The sequence below is a fragment of the Eptesicus fuscus genome, chromosome 11 (genome assembly GCF_027574615.1).
Source record: "Eptesicus fuscus isolate TK198812 chromosome 11, DD_ASM_mEF_20220401, whole genome shotgun sequence".
Classification (NCBI taxonomy): domain Eukaryota; kingdom Metazoa; phylum Chordata; class Mammalia; order Chiroptera; family Vespertilionidae; genus Eptesicus; species Eptesicus fuscus.
Genome location: NC_072483.1, coordinates 559,992 through 584,015, shown reverse-complemented (window position 1 = coordinate 584,015; position 24,024 = coordinate 559,992). Strand labels below are relative to the sequence as shown.

Genomic DNA, 24,024 nt, shown 5'->3' with positions numbered 1-24,024 from the left:
GGCCCGATCTAAACGGGCAGTCGGACATCCCTCTCACAATCCAGAACTGCTGGCTCCCAACTGCTTGCCTGCCTACCTTCCTGATTGCCCCTAACCGCTTCTGCCTGCCAGCCTGATCACCCCCTAACCACTCCCATGCCAGCCTGTTGCCCCCAACTTCCCTCCTCTGCTGGCCTGGTCACCCCTAACTGCCCTCTCCTGCAGGGTTGATCACCTCCAACTGCCCTCCCTTGCAGGCCTGGTCCCTCTCAACTGCCCTCCCTTGCAGGCCGGGTGCCTCCCAACTGCCCTCTCCTGCTGGCCATCTTGTGTCCACATGGGGGCAGGATCTTTGACCACATGAGGGCATCTATATTGTGTGTTGCAGTGATGATCAATCTGCATATTACTCTTTATTAGATAGGATAGAGGCCTGGTACAGGGGTGGGGGCCAGCTGGTTTGCCCTGAAGGGTGTCCCGGATCAGGTGGGGGTTCCTTTGGGGCGTGGGGCGGCCTGAGCGAGGGGCCTGTGGTGGTTTGCAGGCCAGCCACGTCCCCTGGCAAACCAAGTGGAGGCCCTGGTATGTGGAATTTATTTTCCTTCTACAACTGAAACTTTGTAGCCTGGAGCGGAGCCAAGCCTGGGGCTCCCTCCGAGGCTGGCAGCCATTTCTGTTGGGGTTATAATTGAAACTTTGTTGCCTTAAGGAGGTGGGCCCCGCCAGGGTGTGCGGAAAGCTTTGCTTCCCCTGTTGCTGGCGGCAACCCTGGCCTGCTCTCTCAAGCTCCATTCTGCCGCCATTTCTGTTTGAATTTGTTTACCTTCTATAATTGAAACTTTGTAGCTTGAGTGGAGGCTTAGGCCTGGCAAGGGCAGGCAGAAAGCTTGGCTTCCTCTGTTACCTAGGAAACCTTGCTCTCTGTGGCTGTAGCCATCTTGGTTTGGGTTAATTTGCATACTCGTTCTGATTGGATGGTGGGCATGGCCTGTGGGTGTGTTGGAGGTATGGTCAATTTGCATATTTGTCTATTATTAGTAGGATATCCTGTTCCACTCCTAATAATCCCAATTTGCCTCTTTTCCTTGATCTTTTTCAGTTTTGCTTAGAGATTTGATTTTATTGATATTTTTTCAAAGAACCAGTTTTTGTTTTATTGATTTTATTTAACTTACACTTTAAACATTTTTTAAAATTGATGTTAGAGAGAGGAAAAGGGAGAAAAACATTGATGAGAAAGAAACATTAATCACTTGCCTCCTGCATGTCCCCTAGTGAGGACTGAGCCTGAACCCGGGTATGTGCCCTGAATGGAACTGGTGACCTTTTGGTGTATGGGACAACACTCAACCGAGCCACACCGGCCAGGGCTTAATTTCCTCTTTTCAATTTTACCTATTTCTGCTGTCTTTACTGTTTTCTTCCTTCTGTTTGCTTGGAGTTTATGTTGCTCTTTGTTGTTTTTGTTGTAGGAACTTTGAGAAGTTTCCTCTTGTCTAATGTAGCATTTAGTCTATCAATTTCCCTGTTGGCACTGCTTTAGTTGCCTCCCAGATATTTTGGTTACCCTTCATTTTAGTTTCGTTCACTTTATATATTTTAAAAAATGTCGAGACTTCCTCTTTGACCCATTACTTAGAAGTGTGTTGTTTTTAATTTCCATGGTTTGGAGGTTTTTGGGTTCTCTCTGTTTTTGGTTTCCAATGTGATTCCATTATAGGAAATGAAGATAATCTGTATAATTTCAATTCCTTTAAATCTGTGGAGGGCCGAAACCGGTTTGGCTCAGTGGATAGAGCGTTGGCCTGCGGACTGAAGGGTCCCGGGTTCGATTCCGGTCAAGGGCATGTACCTTGGTTGTGGGCGCATCTCCGGTGGGGGGTGTGCAGGAGGCAGCTGATCGATGTTTCTCTCTCTTTGATGTTTCTGGCTCTCTATCTCTCTCCCTTCCTCTCTGTAAAAAATCGATAAAATATATTTTAAAAAATAATAATAAAAAAAAATAAATCTGGGAGGTTTGCTTTCTGGTCCAGGACACTGTCTGTCTTTACATGCTCGATGTGCGCTTGAGAGAATATGGACTCACAAGTGTGTATGGACGTTTCTTAGATGCTGGTATATGGTGCTCAGCTCTACTAGCACATCCTTGCTGACTGCCAAGCACTCCTACCAGTCGCTAAGACCGAGGCGCTGAGCTCTCCCGTCACCGCACATCTGCCAACCTCTCCACCAGCTCCAGCGCTTTGCTTCAAGTATTCTGAGGCTCTTGGTTTTTGTTGCCTCTACATTTTTAATAGCACACAATGCCCTTCTTTGCTTCCAGTAATTTTCTTTCCTCTGGTCTACTTTTATTTGATATTAATATAGCTCCTCTTGCTTTAAAAAATTTTTCCATTGCATGTATTTTTTCCATCTGTCAATCTACCTATGTCAATGTACGTATCTGAAGTGAGTTTCTTATAGACAGAATATAGGTGGATCTTTTCCCCATCCATTCTATCCTATGTGTTTTAATTGGCATATTCAGATTATTCACATTGAAGGTAATTGTTGATATGTAAGGTTAAGTCTGCCACATTATTATTGATTTCCTGTGCTGCTTCTATTTTTTTAATCCTCACCCAAGCGTATTTTTTCTACCTTTTTTTTTTTTTTTTTTTTTTAGAGACAGTGGAGGGGAGGGAGGAAAAAGAGAGCGAGAGAAACACTGATGTGAGAGAGAGACAGCGATTGGTTGCCTCCTGCACAAACTTGCAACTGAGGTATGTGCCACTGACTGGGGATCGAACCTGTGACCTTTTGGTCCTTGGGCTGACACTCTAACCAGTTAGCCAAAATGGTCAGGGAATTTCTTGGGTTTCTTGATCCTGCTTTTCTTTTCTTTCCTTCCTGTGAATTACCTGACCAATTTTTAACATTTCATCTTGATTTATTTTTAAGACTATAATTTTAAAACTTAGGCAGAGCAGTTCAACTAAAGTTTAATAGTCAAGAGACTTCGCGCAAAGGTGATGAATATGGACATGTTCAAACAGAAGATGTACAGTTATGGTGAGTCCCAACAAGCAATAAGAATCTTTTAGTATGGCTTAAAATGTTACTAGGGAGCACTTTAAATATATTTTATTGATTTTTTACAGAGAGGAAGAGAGAGGGATAGAGAGTTAGAAACATCGATGAGAGAGAAACATCGATCAGCTGCCTCTTGCACACCCCCTACTGGGGATGTGCCCGCAACCAAGGTACATGCCCTTGACCGGAATCGAACCTGGGACCCTTGAGTCTGCAGGCCGACGCTCTATCCATTGAGCCAAACCTGTTTCGGCACTAGGGAACACTTTAAATCAGTGATGGCGAACCTATGACACGCGTGTCAGTTAGCCATTTCTGATGACACGTGGCCGCTAAGGCGGCTGCATGCTGAGGATGAAACATTTGCGAAATAATTTTTTTCCTCAAAGTGACACACTACCCGAGTTATGCTCAGTTTTTTGGCGAAGTTTTGACACACCAAGCTCAAAAGGTTGCCCATCACTGCTTTAAATGTTAACTTCTAGGCTGTGGAATTTTGGCATGAGGAGAGGTCAGTGGCCCATACCCTGTTTCCATCGTTGGCCAACACTCTCTGCCTTTGGAAATCTTACCTGCTCTTCACGCCTCAGGGACTACTCGTGAGGAAGAAAAGCGGGAGCGCGTTGCCACTTCTGTACTTCCATTCAGAGCAAGCATGTCAAACTCACGGCCTGCGGGCTGGATGCAGTCCCTAACGAATATTTTTGCAGTCCAGCCCATATAACGGTATGTAAGAAACATTTTAATTAAAAATTTCCTAACTTAATTTTTACAATATCCTGTTGTACATAATTATTAATAACGAACTACAATGTTCGCTGATTACTATAATCGTGTTGCATTCATTTCCCTTCTGCGCCTTCTGCGCAGTCACACCATTTCTCCCCACTAATACCAGCAGCGAATATTTTAGCAGCCGATGGTGACGTCATTAATCTTGTACTGACTTATTTGGTGTGTGCAACAGGAAATATTTCGCTTTTGGAGAACAAGAAAAACAGATTTGCGTTACACTTATTAATTTGTGAAGTTATTCAGTGTCTGGTAAGTTAATGTTCAAGAAAAAATATTAATTTTTATTAAAATGTTCAGTTATTTTATGTTAATGATGACTTATTTATTTCAGCCCTTTGTATTCAGCATTTCTCTATCGAAATAGACCTACATGTCTTTGAAAATTGAAGCTTTTGTTTTTTTGTGGTCCACATACACTTAAACCTTGCTTATTTGGCCCGTGTTAGCCCTTCAGTTTGACATGCTTGCTTCAGAGACCGAACTGCTCGCTAACCCTGAGGCCGCAGGAAACCCTCAGTGCAGGGTCCCAGTAGACTTATATGAGGCATCGGGAAACATGACTGACCCTCCTCTACCTTACACTTCTCTGTGCAAGGACTGTACCTGAGATTAAGGACACTTACAGTCTACCAGCACCAATATTTACAAAGTGCTACCAGCCATTGTTATTACATGTTGGCTTATCAGGATGTTCTTCTAAGTTCGACAACAAGAAGAGTTAATGTTGACCACTGCAAGAGTTCCACGTTAGATAAAGGCGGTCCTTTGGGAAATAAAACTCCCTGGAGCTTATGATGCACGTGCATCTGAGCATCCGTGGAACTCCGATGGACTCTGCCAAACACCCAGCACAGCTCCTCCCACACTCTATGGGGCGGAGGAGTCATCTGCCGCCACTTGCGGAGCTGGGAACACATGACATTTACTAAGAACAACGCTGTCACTTATTTATTAGACTGAGTTTCCAATAAAGTAGACATAGCTTTCTCAGGCAAAGAGTAATTTTCCAAATTTTATACCCAAATGTACATTTTATCTAAGTTAAACATTAAAGTTTTCAGATTTTATACAAAAACTTAAGGTTTTCTTAGAAACTGAAAACTTGTAAACCTATCTGTTCTACTGTGATTGTAATACAGGCAAGTAAAAGACCAATTTCATGCATTAACAATGAAGTTTCTGGGGAAAGCTAACCTTTAACCCGGACGTCACTGTATCGCTGAAAGTGGTGGTAAGCAGCTTTCCAGGGGTTCCGATAGTGACGAAGCAAAGTAATGGGAGGTCTTGGACGCACAGGGACATACCTCACTCCTTCTTCATCTGTTTAAAGGGAACAAAAAGAAGATGCTAAGTAGCTTATTACATACTAGAGGCCTGGTGCACGAAATTCATGCACTCGGTGGTGGTGGGGGGTCCCCTCAGCCCAGCCTATGACCTCTCGCAGTCCGAGAGCCCTTGGGGATGTCCAACTGCCGGCTTAGGCCCACTCCCTGCACCTAAGCCAGCAGTTGGACATCCTTAGGGCTCCCGCCACTGCAGCTGTGCTTGCCAGCCGTGAGCCTGGCTTCTGGCTGAGCAGCGCTCCCCCTGTGAGAGTGCACTGACCACCAGGGGGCAGATACTCAACACAGGAGCTGCCCCCTGGTGTTCAGTGCGCATCAGAGTGACTGGTCGTTCCGCGGTTCGGTCCATTTGCATATCAGCCTTTTATTCAATAGGATTCACCACAATCCCCAAGGTACAATTCCAATAAGCGAGCCATGGTGGAATCTGACTACGTAAACAGCTTTAGGGTGGATCCTGACGGAAGTGGGAAAGCTTCACACGACAACACAGAGTCCAAAAGGCCATTACCAATGTACTCCTTGGGAGGAGACTTGCGCTTCTCCGCCTTCACCAGGAGACTCTTGGCCGTGGACTTCTCGTCATCAGTGCTGTTGGTCTCCATCATGTCCCCCTCTTCTGTGGAAATCACATGCTGTTGCTTCCGAGGCTTTTTCCTTGGGGAGGCACCAGGTGGCAGGTCACTTGTAGGCATGGACAGGTTGTTAGCCAGCAACGCAAGAGATGGTGACATAGTGCTGGCAGCCAGTGGAGGAACGGCTGCGTGGGAGAAAGCACACGCGTGTATGAGATCCCAAACAGAACGGAGCGCGTCACCTGCTGTCCATCAATGAAAGCAAGCAGAAAGAGAACCCCGCGTGGAGCTTTCCTTTGTGCCCGGTGCCGGGCAAGCACCAGCTGTGCAGCGGCGGCCAGGTGTTTCCTGACACCTAACACCTAACACCTCTGTCCTTGCAGGAGGCCCAACTTCTTGTGGGGCGCAGGAGTGACAGCCAGCCTCGAGCAGCTCTCCTGAATCCAAAGCACCGGTGTCCAGCCCCCGGGATGGCAGGGCCAACCCTGAGGACTTTAAGGGGCCCACACCACCTCTGAGCGCCTGCCTCCGGGCTTCTTGTCCAAGGGGAACAAGAAACCACATGGTCAAGCCACGATTTCAAGCTTTTGAGCATGAATTCTTAGAAGTAACCTGCTTAGTCATATGCTCTTAAGATACTCTGAATTAGTAGGCATGTTTTATGACTCCCAATGTAAAGATGAGAAAACAAGGCACAGGCCACAGCAAGCGCAGGACAGCGCGGAGCCAGCTGAGCCCCCGCTCTGGCACCCCGGCACCCAGCCTCCGATCACGCAGCCTCCACAGGGAGGGGAGCACTTGCCGGGGCGGGCGTGAATCATACACCTGGGGCCGTACAAATCCTGACAAAGTTCGCCTCCACCCACCATATCCCTGCGCCCCGCCCCCACCCTGCCCCGGCGCCCAGGCCCACAGGCACACCTTGAAGCTCTCCTCTGCGTCTCCAGCCAAAACCAGCTGTTTTCCAGGTCTCTCCTCTTAGCAACCAGTCTCCCACAGCCCGCCCCACTAGGAGCTATCAGCCACCAATCCCACCTTCTTCTTTTTTGCTGTTGCTTATCCCTCTCCTATGACTGGTTTTCATTCTCCATCCATTTTATCTGCTTCATTCTTTCATTGGGCCTTCTCTTGCTTCCCTGTCCTTTCTCCAAGCAGCCCGCACCTGTGCCGCTGAATGGCACATGCTCGCCGTCTCCTGGCTTGCTTGCTAGCCTCCACGCCTTTCCTGCTGCGGGGCAATCCCAGGGCAGATGCTAAATCCTCTCTCCACACGGCCATTTCACCCTTCTCCCTCCTCACACTTCCAGCACCTCTTCCCCCAGCCCTGCTCTTAGCTGATCACCTTGCTTTCAATTTTACTGCAAATAAATAAATGAACACAATAAAAGGAATGACCAGAAATGCCCATAAACCCCCACCACGTATACCTGCTTACTTGCACTGGGACCACGCATTTCCTTGTCTGTGTGTGTCTCGCCCTGACACTGCCCCAGGAATCCTCCTCTCTCTCCTGTACCATCAGTTCTTTCCTCGGACAGGCTCACTCCCACATGGAATTGTAACGCCCACATTAAAAGTAACTCCTCTGGGCATCCCTTCCCTCCAGCTACTGCCCTTCCCCTTTCCACAACCCTCAAGGACTGTTCTCGCTCACTGGCTCCAATGCTCCTCTCCAGCTTGCTCCTGAACCCACGCCAATCATCCTCGACTGATGTCATCACATGAGAACAGGTCTTCTCAGGATCGCCACAGCCCCCAGCTGCTAAAGCCAATGGTCGCAGTTCAGTCCTTGTTTTTGAAAATTTTGTTTTATTAAATTTTTTTCCAATTAGTTTATTTTCAGAATTATTTTGTATTAGTTTCAGGTGGACAGCACAGTGGTTAGACAGTCCAACTCCTGACAAAGTGCTCCCACTGGTATTCCCACCTGGCACCGCACTCAGTTCCCGCAGTTCCCGACTGCTCCTCGCTGGCCTCGGCGTCCCGTGGCGGTTCTGTAACTCCCATCTGTACTTCTCAGTCCCTCCCCTCCCTCACACGGTCCTCCAATCCCCTTCCCTCTGGCAACCCATGCCTGTTTCTGTTTTGTTCGTTTATTTTGTTCTTTAGTTTCCACGTATAAGTGAAATCACATGGCATTGTCTATCTCAGACGGACTGATTATATTAGCATAATTCCCTCTAGGTCCATTCATGAGTCCTTAACTAACTGAGCTTTCAACAGCATGTGACCCGGCTGATGACTCCCTGTCCCTGAACATGTCTGCCCTGCTTCCAGGACATCACACACTCCAAGTGTATTCTCTCCACTCTGCCCCTTCACTCCGTCTCCTGTTGCTCAGCCTCTTCTCCCTCCTCACAAAGCGCAGTGGGCTCGCGAAGCTCAGTCCACGGCGGCCTCTGCTTTATCTGCGCTCCTTCCTCAAGGGATCTTATCCAGACTCACGGCTTTCCACACGTTTTATACACAAGGACAGCTCACCCTCCGTGCCTGCAGGTCACGTCCTACTCCAAAAGCCAGGCTCCCAGAGACCTCAAACTCACCAAGTCGAACCTCAGGCCCTCCTACAGCGTGGTCCTCCTGCCCCCTCCCCTCCCAGCTGTCGGCAGCTCTGCGCTCCCTGTGGCCGAGACCTGACCTTGATGCTGTTCTCCTGCACTCAACAGCCAATCTTGAAAGAAACTCTCAGCTCTGCTTTCAAAATATACCTAATCCACGCATTTCCTAGCACTCCTATTGCTACTGCCTTGGTTGAGGCCTGCACTGTTCCCTGCAATTTATGCAATAACCTCTGAACAGAGCTCCTAGATTCCATCCTTGCTCCCCGTCTTTTCTGTACACAGCAGCCAGCGTGGTCTGTACGAAATGCAGGGGACTGCAGTCTCTCTTCTGCTCAGATCCTCTAGGGCAGTGGTTCGCAACCTTCCTAATGCCGTGACCCTTTAATACAGTTCCTCATGCTGTGGTGCCCCCCAACCATAAAGTTATTTTCGTTGCTACTTCATAACTGTAATTTTGCTACTGTGATGAATCGTAACATAAATATCTGTGTTTTCCGATGGTCTTAGGCGACCCTGCTAGCGGTTCTCGAGACCCACGGGTTGAGAATCGCTGTCAGGGGTCGCCTAAGACCATCGGAAAACACAGATATTTACATTACGATTCATTAACAGTAGCAAAATTACAGTTATGAAGTAGCAACGAAAATAACTTTATGGTTGGGGGTCACCACAGCATGAGGAGCTGTATTAAAGGGTCGCGGCATTAGGAAGGATGAGAACCACTGCGTCTAGCAGCTCTCCACATCCTCACCACGGGCCGCCGCTCTGTCTCCTGTTCCTCTGCCCTTGCCTTTGACTGCCTCCCCGGCGTGTGGCTCCCTGCACACGGCTTGCTGCTGCCCAGGTCCCCACCGCTCCGATGTCTCCACCCGAGGTCCTTTCTCAGGAGGCCTTGCTTTAAGTCTTAAATATCACAGCTCCAGCCCTAACTTTCCCTATTATTTTGACCCTGCCTTTTTTTTAACTGTTTGTCACATTTGGTAGATGACAAGAGTTGTGCTTTTTCCACTGGGGCTTTGTCTGTTTTTATAAATTTCTTAACACTGAATGTTACTTTTGTAGTTATGAAAAACAAGATCCACAAAAAATTATTAAAAAACAAAATCAAACAGAAAGAAAACTTCCAGTCATCTGCCCTTACAGAGAGTTTACAGTTGAGAAGAGGAAAAAGGGGTAATAAATAGTTTTAAGATTTTACTAAACACATCAAGTTTATCAAGAGCGTATTTTCAATAACATAAATCTTATTTTACGTGTAACAAAAATAGGCAGGAGATAAATTGTAAATAGCAGGACTTAGCGACGACTGATCCTCTTATATGGCGATGTTTTCTTCTTTGGGGCAGTATTTTATTAATGAATACAAAAAGCTATCGTGAAGGAGATGTAAATATCTTTGGGGAAATATTACTCTTTTTCATAATTTTGGTTAAGAAATAAAATTAATTATAAAACTAGCAAAATGGTTTAGTTTTCAAAAGGAGCTCCCATTTATTAACAAGTAATAAAGTGCAAATTCAAGATGAGGACGGAGGGTCAGCATCCTGGCTGAGAGGGCACAAGCGCGGGCGCTGAGGGGGAGGAAAGGGGAGTAGCAGCTGCCACACGGTCCTCCCAGAATGAACTCACCAGAGACGGGCCTCATGATATCCACTGGCTCCACTTCTTCCTTCACTTTGATCTCAGGCCCAGGAGGGCCCAGGACCGAGGAGGGATTGCCACCTGCGGCTGCTGCGGGCAAGGGCGCAGCTGCGATGGTCGTGATGGGCGGAGTGATGGGCACGGCCCCAGGAATGGTGGAGAGGGCCGCCGCAGGCTGTGACGGGGGACTCGCTGCGATCAGGGTTGGAATGGCTGGTGGAGGCTGCTGCGCAGTGGGAGGGACTGCAATGGTGGGCTGGTCATTATTTTGATTGGACGCAGTTTCCATGGACACAGTGGCTGGAGTGGCCATTGATACGTGGGTTTCTGACTTAGGTTTGGCACTGAAACACAAACGCAGAGATAATGTAGCAAACAACAGAAAACTTCCTTAACCTGCAACGTCTTAGAGGATGGGCACTGCTCGAATTCTTTCTGTAAAACCCAGCAAAACTAAAGTATTGCTTGATTCTACAAGTTGAACTTTAAAGTTTGAAAGGGAATTGCGGTTTTAAAAATACCTCTCCTTGCGCCACCCAACATGTTTTTATAAGCAGCAACAAACTTAATTTAGAAAACCAAGTCGATTGTAAAGAAATCAAAGTTACGTCATCAAAAACAACCAATTTTCATTACGTTATGCATTTTCCTCCCAGAATTCCTTAATGCATCTGCGTTTTAGGAGGTCTTTTAATTGATTACAACTGTATTCATACTTCATATGTAGTTTCTCTTATAAAAGAGGAAACTCATACACATGGCAAAGATAGAAAACAATACAAATTAAAAGTAATTTCCCTCCACTTCACACACGCAGACCTCTACCCAGAGGCACCAGTACAGTGGAACCTCAGTTCTCGAACTTAATTTGCTACGGAAGGCTGTTGGAGAACCAATTTGTTTGAAAAACGAATCCTTTTTCTCCCTTAGAAATAATTTAAATTGAATTAATGTGTTCCAGACCCCCCAAATGAATGTTTTAACTTTTCTTATGTACAGTACATGTCCAATGTACTGTTTCATCTATAAGCAAACACTTCTTTTCTTAAATTTATCAACCCACCCCCTACCAGCCTTAAAGTTTTATGTCACTGCCTCAGAAGCCTGTCACCGCGGACTGCTCCCCATGTATCCAGTCGACGGCAGCTCCCACCTCCCACGTGCCTGTGGCGGTGGTTTTGTGAGCACGTCACACGCTTAGCAACACTGCCACTCGGGCGGCCTCTTTATTCTTTAAAATTGTGCTGATCATAGATTTATCTGCAACAGCAGCTTTCTCTCCTTTGTTTGTTGCCTGAGAGATGCTTTTTGTCATCCTGAGGCATCAGCATAAAAGGGTTGTCAGGTCCAGAACGGAAGTTTTGGGAGACAACCAAGACATTTTTTCTGTGCACAACATGATGGAGAACCGAATTGTTCAAGGTGGGAAACATTCGAGAAACGAGGCTTGGCTGTATATTTTACCAGAGATACTTCAGACATCTAAAGCAGCTACAAATACAGTGTTTAAAAATGTACATCCTGTTTTTTCAGTTTTTTAAAATACGTTTTTACTGATTTCAGAGAGGAAGGGAGAGGGAGAAACAAAGAGAAACATCAATGTGAGAGGGAAACATTGATCGGCTGCCTACTGCAAGTAATCTACTGGGGATTCGAGCCCACAACCTGGGCCTGTGTCCTGACCCAGAATTGAACCAGGGACCTTTCAGTGCACGCGACACTGCCCCGCCCACTGCGCCACACCAGCCAGAGCCTGTTTTCTCAGGGTTATAAGAACAACTCGTAAATGTCATTACAACTTCTTAAACATTACTTTTTTTTATATATATATATTTTATTGATTTTTTACAGAGAGGAAGAGAGAGGGATAGAGAGTTAGAAACATCGATGAGAGAGAAACATCGATCAGCTGCCTCTTGCACACTCCCCACTGGGGATGTGCCCGCAACCAAGGTACATGCCCTTGACCGGAATTGAACCTGGGACCCTTCAGTCTGCAGGCCGACGCTCTATCCACTGAGCCAAACCGGTTTCGGCTTAAACATTACTTTTAAGTGAAATATTTCATTTAATAGCTGCAAAGATTTACCTACTTATATTACTACTAGAGGCCCGGTGCATGGATTCGTGCACTGGTGGGGTCCCTCAGCCTGGCCTGCAACCTCTCCCAATCTGGGACCCTTTGGGGGATTGTTGGATTGCCGGTTTCGCCTGATCCCTGCAGGCCAGCCTGCAGTCTGACATCACCCGAGGATGTAGTAGTGCGTGAAGCAGCAGGCGGTTGGGGAGGAGCCCTGAGCCCAGGCTGGGCGCCACACTGCTCCTGCTCATCCCGCCCCACTGTGTCTGCTGCCCCCGCCACTCAACAGTGCTGCCTCGGCGGCAGGAGAGGCTTGCACCACCGCAGCTGAGCTCACCTGCCATGAGCCTGGCATCTGGCGCCCATCAGCCCGCTGAGTGGCACTCCCACTGTGGGAGTGCATTGACCACCGGGGGGCAGCTCCAGCATTGAGCATCTGCCCCTGGTGGTTGGTATGCGTCATAGCGACTGGTCAAAAGGTCGTTTGGTTGCTTAAACTTTTATATATATAGATTGCTGAAAAGTCAGGATATAAAAAACAACACAAAACGATACCTCTTAAGTTCAAACCAAAACCAAAAAGACTTTTATAGGCAAAGAATTCAACATCAGCCTATCAACCTCAAACCATATACAAAAATAGACTCAACATGGTCTAAACCTCAATGCAAAATGTATATAAGAAAATACAAAAGAAAACCTAGACGGAGGCGAAGTTCTCAGACATGACATCAAAAGCACAACCCATTGCCGAAACTGGTGTGGCTCAGTGGATAGAGCGTCGGCCTGCGGACTGAAGGGTCCCAGGTTGGATTCCGGTCAAGGGCATGTACCTTGGTTGCGGGCACATCCCCGGTGGGGGGTGTGCAGGAGGCAGCTGATCGATGTTTCTCTCTCATGGATGTTTCTAACTCTATATCCCTCTCCCTTCCTCTCTGTAAAAAAATCAGTAAGATATAGTAAACAAACAAACAAACAAAAAACAAAAGCACAACCCATGAAAGAAAAAACTGATAAACGGAGCTTCATTAAAATGGAAAACGTTTCCTGTGCCTATGTCCCTGTTTTTGTGCTAAATTCCCATTGTCCTGGCTAAGTCTATGATTAGCACAATAAATGGAAACCATTTCGAGAGGCTGAAAAAATCAAGTGGAGATTGAAAAATATACGGAACACATCAGACAGGATGCACTTTGAGGACATTATGCTAGTGAAATCAGCCCATCACAAAAAGACAAATATTCTATGATTTCACTTGTATGAAGGACCAACAGTAGTCAAATTTATTGAAAAAGAAAGTAGAATGGTCATTTCCAGGGGCTGGAAGGAAGGAAAATGAGGAGTTGTTGAGTTATTGGCATAAAGATTCCTATTCAGATGGCAGATCGCCCAGGAAAGATGCTCCACACCGTCAGTCATGAGATACATGGGAATGAAGCCGGATGCACAGCACCACCCCCATGAGGACAGTAAAAGTGAAATTCACAAACCTTAGAACACCAAGTGCATGAAAGGGTGTGAAGCAACTAGATTTACGAAAGGGATCCTAGCACTAAAGACGGAAATGTATTTATTTATTTATCCATCCATCCTCATTCAAGATATTTTTTCCTTTTTTCCCCCCAGAGAGTGGAAGGGAGGGAGAGAGGGGGAGAGAGAGAAACATAGATGTGAGACACACAATGATTGGTTGCTTCCCATAGGCGCTCAAGATCAGGGCCAGGGGTGGACCCTGCAACCCAGGTACATGCCTTGACTGGAAATCGAACCCTCAACCCAGAGCATAGGCTAATGCTCTAACCATTGGGACACCAACCAGGGCCAAACAACTGAATTTATTTGGCAAGGTTGTAGGATAAAAGAATCTCATATGTTGCAGCTAAGAATTTAAAATGGTACAGCCGCTCTGGAAAAACAGTTGGGAAGTTTCTATAAAATTAAAAATATATTCAACTCAGCTAGTGCACTCTTTGGATTTATCCTAGAGAAAGGAAAACGTGTTTCTCCCAAGAAAACTATGTAGGAATTTCCACAGCTGCTTTATTTGTTAATACTCCCAAACTAGCAACAACCCCAATGTATTTCAATAAGCAAATAAACAAATTTCGTACATTCCTATGATGCAACACTGCCCACTCAAAAAAGAACTATTGTTACAAGCTGCAACTTGGATGGATCTCAAAAGAAAATGTTGAGTGGATATAAGCCAGTATCATTAAGTTATTGTATCCAATATACATAATTTATGCAATACACACATAATAATTATGATTCCATTTACACAAAACTTTCTTTTTAAAAAAATATATTTTTATTGATTTTACAGAGGAAGGGAGAGGAAGAGATAGAAACATCAATGATGAGTGAGAATCATTGATCGGCTGACTCCTACAGGCCCCCTACTGGGGATCGAGCCCACAACCTGGGCATGCGCCCTGACTGGAAATCAAACAGTGACCTCCTGGTTCATTGGTCAACGCTCAACCACTGAGCAACTGGGCTAAATGAGCAATTTTAAATAATTCAAAGAACTAAAGAAGATCATTAAAAAAAAAAAAAAAGATCATGGAAATGATGTCTCAGCAAATTGAGAATGTCAATACAGAGAAAGAAATTATAAAATAGATTAAGTTGAAAAAATATAAAAGCTGAAAGGAAAAAAGTCAATGGAAGGTTCAAAAGCATAGTTTAACAGGCATAAGGAAAAGACCCGACACACGAAGACAGGTCAATTGAGATTTCCCAGTCTGAGAAACGGAAAACAAAACGGGAGGAGAAGAAACAGCTCCGAGGTCTTTGGGACAGCAATATGCGCCTCCTAGGAGGAAGGAGAGGAAGGGGCAAGAGGAATATCTAAAGAAATAATGGCCAATAACTCCCTAGATGTGACAAAAACCATTAGTCTAAATACACCCGTAAGTTCACCAATCTCTAAGTAGAATAAATGAAAAGAAACCCACATCTAGACACATCATAATTAATTGTCAAAATGCACAAGAAAGCCGAAACCGGTTTGGCTCAGTGGATAGAGCGTCGGTCTGCGGACTGAAAGGTCCCAGGTTCAATTCCGGTCAAGGGCATGGACCTTGGTTGCGGGCACATCCCCGGTGGGGGGTGTGCAGGAGGCAGCTGGTCGATGTATCTCTCTCATCGATGTTTCTAGCTCTCTATCCCTCTCCCTTTCTCTCTGTGAAAAATCAATAAAATATATTTTTAAAAAAAATGCACAAGAAATATTTAAAAGTGAAATTCTGTAACTCAATTGCACCAAAAAAGATAATATATGGTAAATTGTTAAAAGTTAAATCCAGTTGAATATTTTTATCTACATTTATAGATTTTCATATTAACAACTTAAAAAAAGAGAGGCTGTAAAAAACGTTGACGATATCACCTAAAAAGAAGATGATTTTCAATTTAAAATCCGCCTAGCCATCCTGCCATTTAAGGGCACGGGCAGGACGGGGTGACAGCCAAGGGCACAGGCACCTCCTAGGTGCTCAGCAGGCGGAGTCAGGGTTTGTGTCTGAGCAGACAGACGGGGCAGGGCTGTCAGGCCCGGACTGAGGGCTCGGGAGCGGCCGGCAGGAACTGTCCAAGGGCACTGACAAAGGGTGTCCCAACCCAAGTCTGTTCTCTGGAGCCAAGAAAGGGGCAGCTTGGCAAGATGAGAAAGCTTCAGAGTGACACACGCGTTACAGGGCGGCGTGGCTCCCTGCGAGCGGTCGGAGCCTGCCAGGCCAACGTGGCCCTCCGTGCTGTGAGGAGCCAGGTAGGGAGCCTGGACTTCCCGCCTCCACTGGCCCTGAGGCCCTGGCTCTCCCCCCCCCCGCCCCCCCCAGGTGCTGAGGTGCGTAAACAAAAGCTGTTCCGTAAGCGTAGGTCTCAGAACGCCTCCTATGCCCGGGCACACACAGAAAACCACTATGCACTCAAGTCAGGAAAACCACACTTAGAGAGACGATGTAGCCATCAGCTGGCTGGACACTAATGCAGACACCAACAAAGCAAAACCAGAAAAATATCAGTAAGGACATCAAAGTTATAAAAAAAACTAATGGAAATGATAGAACTGAAAAATATTATAATGGACAAATAAGCTCCCTGGATATTCTCAGTAGTAGAGATGAGAGGCCATGATCAGTCCTCTGAAGACAGAGCAGTATAATTTACTAAGCTCAACAAGAGAGAACAGAAGGAAGAGTGAAGGGAGAATAAATACATTTTTTTCTGACAAAAGAAGTGTCAAACTTTGGCCTCTTCTGCACTTCCCCTGGCACAAAAGGTGCTCCTTAAGGGGACCAGGCGTCCGCTTTGGGCGGACAGTCCCGGGTTTTAACAGTTTGTCCCGCGGCGTTTTAAAAAAGTCCCGATTTCTGGAAAGAATGCACGACAAGCTAGGGAACGGCGGGAGAACGGGAAGGGAATATACGGTTTTCGGCCGCCAGGTGGCTATTTAGCCAGGATATGAGTTTTATATTATTTTTGTTAATTTTATAATGTTAAACTTTAATAATAACAAATAATTGTTGAGAACTGATTATCGAGAACTGCTTATCAAAGTTCGCATTGTTGATCAGTTGTTAGAATTCGACCACCATGGTTTGGACTTAATGAACAATGGCATTTTTTGGGATTGGCAACGACGAAAACATTTTGTAACTGTCTCTCAGACGACACACATCGTACTGCGTGCTAGTAAGCTAGTTAAACAAGTGATGTCATTACAAATCAGCTATTCAGATAATTTAGGTAAGTAATTTATTTGTTTATTTCATAAATACATAAATTTTCTTGAATTTAGCAGACAGTACTCGTATTATTTATATTTTATAGTGGCGGCAAAAAGTCTAGTGCGGCCTTGAAAGTGACACTTACGACTTACGTTACAGCAAATTCATGACCTTTTAAACAACAACAGCAATCTCCTAAAAAAAATTCACTCAAATGAGAAATATGCCAAAGAATAAAATAATACTATACATAATTTTTTATTATATTTGTAAATTGTACTTGTGTTGAAATTTAAAAAAATGTATTACAATACTATTTTTGTGTTCTATGAAAATTTTTGTTGCTCCACATAGACCAAATTTTTAATCAAGAACACCCCCCACCCACCCCCTGGTCAATGGTGTCCCGCTTTACCAATGTTAAAATCTGGTCCTGACACTAACTGGAGAGCAAACCAAGGAGGAGTGTGCAGGCCCCGGGGGTGAGCCGCAGGGAAAGGAGAGCAGCATGGAGAAAGGGAGCAGGAATGACGGCATCCAGTCCGGAAAGCAACCCATGCGGACTGCGGAGGAGGCCCTCACCCAGGAGAAAAGGAACCGACAGAGCTCAGAACATCCACCTGTATTTAGCTCTAGGTTTGGTGGAGTTTGAGGATTCATTAGAGACTGGCAGAGAAAACTTAAGCAAACGTTACCAGTACTGCCTGGTGACGGCTTTTAACCATTTGTATACTGTAAGTGCCTACAGGTGCAAGCGGCAACCTTTTTAAATTAAATGCCAATTGTCACGGCAGGTAACTGGTTGATGGTCAGCTTTTGCCCTGCCGGAGCAGCTCAGTTGGCTGGAGTGTCATCTTGTGCACCAGAAGGTTGCTGGTTCAATTCCCAGTCAGGGCACATACCTGGGTTGCGGGCCAATCCCACGAAAGGCAACTGATTGATGTTTCTCTCTTACATCAATGTCTCTCTCTAAGCAGGTACAGAGGTGAGGATTAAAAAAAAAAAAAGAATTCAATTTTTAATTTTGACAGCTTTTGGATTTTTTAAAATTTTAGTTTTCTATTTTAAAACACTTTAGTTTTGTTTTAAATTAGTATTATTTTCACATTTCATAAATAGAGGTCTCCCTCACTCCCTAAACCCATCTACTACCATCACGTAATGCCACTATTTCCTTATTTCATTGAATCGTAGTTGCCAATAATTATAGAACACACCAATATTTTGTGTACCACTTAAGGATACAATAATCAATGACAGAATATTAACATGCGATCATATTGATTTTAGAGATGTTGACGTTTGTATGTTGATCTTGTATCTTATTATGTTCTGTATGATTTTTATCTTTCTTTAAAAAATTTTACTCACTTTTTTCATTTCTATCCTCTATGACTACATTATTTTATTATTTTTTAAATCCTCACCTGAGGATATTTTCCCCATTGATCTTTAGAGAGAGAGTGGAAGGGAAGGAAGAGGGGGGAAAAAGAGAGAGAAACATTGACGTGAGAGACACACACTGACTGGTTGCCTCCCACATCTGACCCAAGTGGGAATCAAACACGAGACCCTTTGGTCCATGGGCCGACACTCTAACCACTGAGCCAAACCGGGCAGGGCTGTCTTCCTTTTTCATTCTGGCTTATTCTGTGATGGTTTCTTCCAGGTCTTTAATGAGTTTTGTCAACTCATGTGTCATCTCTTTACATTTTATCATTTGCTCTTGGAAGTCTCTGAATTTCATCTTTGCATTTTCCTTCATGATTTTGTGGTTATTTCATTAAATAACTTAAATTCAGTCAAATATTCTGCTATAGATTTCATCCCTTAATGGAGATTGAGCCCACAACCTGGGCATATGCCACAACCTGGGCATATGCCCTGACTGGGAATTGAACTGTGACCTCCTGGTGAAGCATCCATCTTATATAAAAACTGCTGTTTGAAATTCTAACCCTGCTATTTGGCTTCTGTAGATGCTTGCTTGCTTAAATAATAAGGAAAATAAGACTACTCCCACTTCAGAGGCCATTAAACCTTCCCTGGATGAAGTTATCAGTGCTGGTGCCAGGCCAGGCCGGGCCTCTGGTTGAGGTCTCAAGGCCCCAGCACATACGGGCTCTTTAAGAACTTGCAAAGGGGGCCGGAAACACCCCATATTTGGGAGACAAAGAAGGTAAAAACATATAAATAGGGAAAGTTCCTCCATGTTGGGGCCCAGAATTTGAGAGACATTTTCCTCTGGACTCACACGTAATAAATGTAACTCCAAACTCTCCGAGCATGGCTTGATTTATTCCGGTTCTCTGTAACACTGGTTCATGGGTCAACGTTCAATCACTGAACCACACCAGCCGGGCTCCATATGCTACTTTAAAGAAAAGTATTTTAAACAATAAAATATAATATTTACCATTTATAAAATTTAATGCCCAGTGTTGGCAAAAATGTGGAGAAATTTCACCCAGAATAAAATCCAAATAATTTTGGAGAAATAATTCATGAGGATGCAAACAGGTATAGTGAGTGGAAATCAGAATTCACAGGGCGCGTTTCCTTTGCCCCAGCAATGAACTTCCGGAGAGATCCCAGAGAAATGCCTGCCAAGAGGCCCAAGGGCAAGAGATGGATGGCAGCATTCATCATGACGGCAGTCATGGAAATAACTGTTCATTAGCTGGGGCTAGTCATGGCACCAATGCCTCTGGGAAATGACGGGTATAGGGACAGTCTCCTTCCGGTTTCCCTGGACTGACCTCTAAAGATGGCGCGTCCTGCAAGCGGTGCTCACACCACCTCTATTTTCTACTCATGCGCATCGCCAATGGGTTCTCGTCCACGCTCATGGTGTTCAAGATCTGTTTGCTGGAATTCCCAAATCTTAATCACCAGCATGGACCTTTATCTTCAAGTCAAAGACTGTATATACTTCAGAATTTTACATCCAACAATGCAACTGACACCTCCACTGGGTATGTCTAACCACAAACCTTTAAAATAAAACTCTCGATTCCCCCGCCCCACGATGATCACAGCCCTCCTCCTTGAGAAAGAATACCAGCCCGCGGCGGCCTCAGCTCCTTTCTCCTCTCCCTCAGAGCATCTGCAGCTGCTCTTCCCAAGGCTTTCCTCCCTCCAGGCTGGTCCAGGACCCGGAGACAGGCGTCTCCACCATCGCCCGCTGGCCTACCTCCTCCACTCCCGCCTACTCGTAGTTCACTTTCATCAGGAACCAGAGTAATTCCTTTTTAAAAGGAGCCAAATCACGCCACTCCTGTGCGTGCCCTCTGATGGCTCTCCATTTCACCCAGAATAAAGTCCAAAGAATTCTGAACGGCAGTAGCACTAAGTAACCCAGCCCTCAATGATATCTCTGAACCATCTTTACACTCTCTCCATGTTTTAGGACAGGCTCCCTTGCTGTTCCTTGTATATTCTCAACACTAAATCCTCACCTCACATGATGCTGACGTGTGAATTACACACACACACCAAATACATATATACATGCTCACATATACACAAAACCGTACCAGTCCACCAACACTGTTCATAGTTCAGTTGTTACAGTGTATTAGTTGTTCTGCATAAATTGCAAACCTTACTGCTAGCTTAGCTCTGCAGCCTACAGATCACCATGTAGCCAACGAGCCACATATCATGATCTGTGCCAATTGCATCACTTCTTTGGGAGTATGTCACGGTCACTGCACGTCTGCTAGTTAGTTCATGCAGACTGCAAAGTGTGTAGTTGTGCCATCTTTTGTTTCCCAGTGATAAGCCCACGTGAAATTTTATAGAAATGGATGACTGGAAGAGAGAACTGGCACAAAAAAAAAAAAAAAAAAAAAGGAAAAAAGAAAAAGAGAAAGAAAGAAAAGAAATGCTGGAAGAAGAGGAAGAAGAAAAAAAAGGTAAAGGTAAAAATTATGAACAACAAAAAGACATCAAATACATACCTACCAACAAGTGAATCTAAAAATCAAGTGAATAAAAAATCTGAAGAAAGGAATGGACTGGTGAATATAATAGAATCAGGGACATAGAAAGGGAGGGGACGGACAATTCTCAGGGGGAAAGGGGTCTGAGGGGTGCGGGAAGAGACTGGACAAAAATCTTACACCTATGGATGAAGACAGTGGCGGGGGGTAAGGGCATGGGGTGGGGTGGGGAATCAGGTGGAGGGGAGCTATGGCGGGGGGGGGGAGAGGAACACCTGTGATAATCTGAACAATAAAGATTTATTACAAAAAAAAATGCTGGAAAAAAAGTGTTACGTTTGCAAATAAAATTGGGTCTGATTAGAAGGCTGAACATGGCAACAGCAAAGAGAAGGCAGGAAGAGACCTAGCCTTGCACGAAGCTATGGAAGGGACATACGAGAAAGCCCAATGGACAGGAAGAAAGAAGGCAAAGTGCTTCCCATCACCCTTCAGTTTAAACGCTGTAGGAACAGGAAGTCAGCATGGTGAAATGAATGAAGTGTTCACTTCTACTTTGTATTGAGGACTATAAAAAAATCCTAATAATACAAGCCCAAGTGTTGAATGTAGCTGCCACATTGAAAGAAAATGGCAATTACAAGGAACAAAAAGGAACCTTTTGCTGCCGATAAAGGCTCCTTTCGTTGTTTCAACAGCCTGTGTGACTGTGATGAACGTGAAACTGCCTGATGAAGCTGCTGGCGCAGACCAAGCAGCTGCTGTGAACCGGGCACGTGGACTCCACGATTAGTTAGGGCTGAGGCAAAGCTAGGCCTGGAAACGACGCTGGCCAACACTCCCTGCGAGAGGACTCTCGGAGACAGTTCACCCTGAAAGCCAAGGGGTGCCCTGCAGGCCAGAGGCGGGGCGAGCTGGGGGGCAGGATGGGAGCTGCCTCCTGCGAAGAGCACACTGAAGGAATGGATGCCACATCTGGAGCAATTTCTCCCAAGAGACAACTGATGGGCACTGCACGGCTTCTGCACAACACGAGAGAGAAGGCTGGGAAACCGCAACAGCCCTTTGGGAGCGGAGGGCACTTCCGCTCAGGACCACAGCGGCTGGGGAGCGGCTGGCTGGCCCTGCACTTGAACTGCGTGAGCCTGCCCAGGTGCTCAGGCTGACCTGCAGGCCACGCTCCCTGGAGATAGTCCAGGAAGAACAGGGAAGCGCCAGAGTGACAGGCACGGGGTCTCTACATCCAATATTAACCAGGGTGCCCTTTGCACGCCCACTGGGCTGCACGAGCGTGTGGGCTCCCGTGCCTGGAGAGAGTGAGGAGCCAGCAAAGCATTAAGTGTGGCGCCTGCACGGAGGGCCGCGTGTCGGGAGCAACGGCAGAGACAGTGGGGAGCCTCTGCATGCACATGTGGGCTGTCCTCCAGAGGAAGTGCCGAACCAGAGGGGTGCTGCAAGCACAGGCAGGGCAGCCCCCCCAGCGTTATGTGCAAAGCTAGTGGGGCACAGTGGGAGCGCACAGGGCTGCTCCGCCTGTAGCAAGTGGGGAGCGGGTGGGGGGCTGCAGCACGCACACTCAGGAGGCCCCCCTCAGACCTAATTTGAACAACAGACAATTGAAGAGAAAAGCAAACAGAAAACCCCAAAATGCAGCGACCCCAGAAAGCTCCACTGGAACCAGAAGGGCGAGGAAGTTCACACGATCAGGCCGCCCTGCCCACCTCCGCCCTGCCGCGGACGGCCAGGACAGACCGCCGCACACCGCACCGCCCTGCCCACCTCCGCCCTGCCGCGGACGGCCAGGACAGACCGCCGCACACCGCACCGCCCTGCCCACCTCCGCCCTGCCGCGGACGGCCAGGACAGAATGCCGCACACCGCACCACGCTGTCCCGCCCGGGGCCCACTCTGATGGCCAGGTAGAAACAATGTAGTAATTTAGAATGTGTCTGAATTCACATGCCAATTAGCTCTAAACAGACTTCTATAGATATAGGTAGATATACATGAACCTCATGATAACTACAACCCTACAAAAACTTACAAGAAATACACAAAAAAGAAAAAGAAAGGAACCCAAGGAAATCACTAAAGAAAACCACCAGCAAATCAAGAGAGCAAGAGAATAAGGAACAGAAAGAACAACAAAAATAACTAAAAAACGATGAACAAAATGGCAATCAGTAAGTACTTTAACTGTAGATGAACTGAATGTTCCAATAAAAGACAGGGTTGGTGACCGCTGGCTTAAAGAATAAAACAGTAAGATCACCTGTATGTTACCTATGAGAGACTCAAGTTAGAAAGACGCACAGACAGAAGGTGAAGGGATGGAACAAAAATTTTATGCCGACAGAAACAAAGAGCAATCTGTGTAGCAACACTCAGACAAAACAGAGAACGGAAGAGTCCAAGGACATTAATAACGATAGAGGATCCAGCCAAGAAGAGGCTGTAGCTCTACATACACGTGCACCCCACAGAGCACCACCAAAGAACGTACAGCAGCACGAATGGACACAAAGGCAGGTGACAGCACAACACAGCTGGGGCCCTGAGTACCGTACTTCCCACATGCACGGATCATCCACACAAGGCAGTTCATAAGGAAACAATGGCTTTAATGTCATATTAGAGCAGATCACTTAACAAACATTTATAGAACGTTTCATCCCCAAACTAGAGGTACACATTTTTCTCACATGCACATGGACCGTTTTCCAGGATAAACCACATTAGGGCATTAAACAAGCCTCAAAGAATTCAAGATTGAAATTATAACAAGTGTATTATCTGACCACAATGGCATAAAAATAGAAATCAACTACAGCAAGAAAACTAGAAAAAACACAAACGTGGAGATTAAATAACATGCTACTACATAGCCCATGGATCAAAGAGAAAATCAAACAGAAAATCCAAAAATACCTGGAAACAAATGAAAATACAAATTTCCAAAATTTATGGGATGCAGCAATAAAAAAACAACCAAAAAACAGTTCTAAGAGGGAAGAGACATGTCTTCAAAGACGTAGAGATGGCCAACAGACGTATGAGAACTTGCTTAACATTAGTAATCATTAGGGAAGTGCATGCAAAACCAGGAGGCCAGCTCCCACCTGCCGGAATGGCTCTGAGCAAAGCCAGTGCACAGCGAGTGTGGGCGAGGGGTGGAGAGAAGGCCCCGGGGCACCGCTGGCAGAAGGGTGAACTGGTGTGACCCTACGGGAAACCATCTGCCTCAGGACCCAGCAATTCCATTTCTAGATTTTTATTAGAGGGAAATGAAAAACACCAATTT

The 24,024-nt window shown here is 45.8% G+C and overlaps 1 protein-coding gene across 6 annotated transcripts in view; it reads right to left on the bottom strand.

Moving 5' to 3' along the window:
• The window catches only part of SAP130 (Sin3A associated protein 130), a 101,810-nt gene that overhangs the window by 6,295 nt on the left and 71,491 nt on the right, over positions 1 to 24,024 (bottom strand). For all 6 annotated transcript variants that reach the window (XM_054722768.1, XM_054722770.1, XM_028134839.2 and 3 more), the window contains exons 16-18: positions 9,955 to 10,310; positions 5,701 to 5,949; positions 5,041 to 5,166 (exon numbers count right to left, since the gene is read on the bottom strand). In XM_054722768.1, the coding sequence (XP_054578743.1) occupies positions 5,041 to 5,166; positions 5,701 to 5,949; positions 9,955 to 10,310 (731 nt within the window). The remainder of the gene's footprint in view (positions 1 to 5,040; positions 5,167 to 5,700; positions 5,950 to 9,954; positions 10,311 to 24,024) is intronic.